Source organism: Penaeus monodon, chromosome 33, assembly GCF_015228065.2.
Source record: "Penaeus monodon isolate SGIC_2016 chromosome 33, NSTDA_Pmon_1, whole genome shotgun sequence".
Lineage (NCBI taxonomy): Eukaryota > Metazoa > Arthropoda > Malacostraca > Decapoda > Penaeidae > Penaeus > Penaeus monodon.
Window position 1 is genome coordinate 29,274,008 of NC_051418.1, and position 2,359 is coordinate 29,276,366.

General features: G+C 37.2%; 1 protein-coding gene across 1 annotated transcript; it reads left to right on the forward strand.

Annotated features, from left to right (window-relative positions):
- Positions 1 to 151: 151 nt before the first annotated feature.
- Positions 152 to 2,353, forward strand: LOC119594214 (zinc finger protein 429-like; the record flags this gene model as incomplete). Its single annotated transcript, XM_037943285.1, is given in 1 exon segment — positions 152 to 2,353. A coding segment is annotated over 1 exon segment (1,737 nt). The 3' UTR covers positions 1,910 to 2,353.
- Between the last annotated feature and the right edge of the window lie 6 nt (positions 2,354 to 2,359).

The following is a 2,359-nucleotide window of genomic DNA, read 5'->3' on the forward strand; positions in this document are numbered from 1 at the left end:
TTTGTGATGTGACAGTTAAGTCAACTGGATCCAGTTGGTTGACTGCTTTCCTGCAAACAATTCATTAGAGCTAAGTTATTAGGTTTTGTTTTTCTTGTTTTATTCAACTTCTTTTACTACTCTATTTTTAATTTATTTCATTATTTTACAGACTACTGCATCTCCCTGCCTCATGTGTGGTTCATCAGATGGCAGCATTAGTGCATTTGCAAGGATTGGCAACAGTGGAGATGACACAGAACCCCTTATTAATGTGCTAAGCTCAATTTTGAAGAAGGCTGTGGTTGACATTCCCTTGCACACTGAGGTCGTGTGTACAAAATGTTTTAAAAAGTTTGAAGTCGTTCTCAAATTACAAAACAAACTTGTGGAAATCTGTCGAGATGTTATACATTCCTTCAACAAGGCGGTGACACAGTTTGTAAAATCAGTCAGTTTAAAATCAGAAGATAGTAATGCCATGATAGGTGACATCAGCACAAAGAAAAGTGAGTGTGGTATTGTTGTTAGAGCTCTTTCCTTGGCCAACACCAAGAAAACAGAAAAGAAGCAGGACACTAAATATGAGAGAAAGTACAAGTGTCAGGTTTGTGATAAATCTTTCATAGCTTACAGCCACAGAGTGGAACACATGCTTACTCACACAAAAGAAAAAGCATTTAAATGTGATATCTGTGGCATTCTTACGAGTACCAGATCCAACCTTACTAGACATAAACAGCAGCACACTAAAGAATGTATTTGTAGCATATGTAATAGAAAACTGTGTAGTAAAGCTTCACTGAAAGACCATATGAAAATCCATAATAATGACAAACCGCATCATTGTCAGTATTGTGGGAAAAGTTTTACCAGGTTTCAACATAGGCGGGTACATGAGAAGCTACACAAAATAGAAGAGTCAGGTGCTTTTCAGTGCAATATTTGTGAGAGACGTTTTGTGATACAGTCCAGGTTGGCCAGGCACATGTTAATTCATGATAAAGAGAAACAGTTTGTATGTCAATTGTGCAATAAAAAATTTTCAAGGAAAGACGACCTGAAGAATCATGAACGTAGTCATACTGGTGAAAGGCCCTACACTTGTAAGGAGTGTGGCAAAGCCTTCAGATACATATCCAACTGTAGACACCATATGAAGATACATATGAAGGAGTCTGATGGTCATAGATGCACTCACTGTAATATTTCTTTCCCATCAGAAGCAAAATATGAATATCATCTAAAAACTCGCAACCACAAAAAGAAGGTGTCGGAATCAACATTTGGCTCTACAGATTACATGCACTGCAGTAGTTGCAACACCTCGTTTATTCCAACAGATTTCATGAAGCACAAGGCAACATGTTCTGGAAAGACCCTGAAACAAGAAACATCTGAAGAACAGCTGTATTGTAGAATATGCTGCCTGACCTTTGATCATCTTGAACAGCTAACGGAGCATTCTCTCCACGCTCACCACATGGAGGGGAGTGCTCTTTCACAGGTTAATGATACTGGTATTATTATTTCTCCAGTAGATGGAGGGGAAGAGTTAGTGAGTTTAACACCTCTGACTATGACAGAAGGTGTAAACATGGTTGTGGCAGTAGAACCAAACAATAGAACATTGGAGATTCCTGTGGTCCAAGCAGAGTCTGCTGCAACAACCTCTCTCCTGCCCACTTCAACCCTTATAAGTGGACCAAGCACAGTTCTTACTGAGTGTTTAGGAAATGGGACTACAAATCTTGTATCAAATGCAGGGGTAACAAGTGGGGAACTAACAGAGATTACAGGTGAATCTGGAATAGTAAGTGGTGAAGTAGTTGGTCAAGCTACAATTGAACATACTATTAATGCCAATGATACTGTCACCATTTTAAATCCTAGTACGATTTTCAAGATCAGTGACTGGGGTATACATTAAGATGAAGACAGAAAGATTTTGAAGTTTAAACATAATCCACAAAATATGACTACCATCAGAGCTCAATCTAAAACTTGTAAGGATTTGACCTTTTCACCAGTTTTATTTCAGTGATATCTGCTTTATTCTCATTGTTTAATATGTGATATTCATTAATTTTTAATATTTTTTCCCAATCTACATTTGCTCTGCTTGGCACATCTGCATGTTTTCCCATAGGTACTCCAATATTGTGATTTTTTTCTATACTTGCCTTGTAATTTTTTTCCCCATTTCATTTTATCTATTATTGTATACCTATTCAAATGAAACCAAAGTTTTATCTATAGAAGTGAAGTTCACTGAGTTCCCATTTATCAACATTTTCCAAAATTTTGGGTCTCTTCCTCACCTGGTACACAAATGTAGTTTTATATAACCCCTTCCAATATACATATTGTTTTGCTCTAG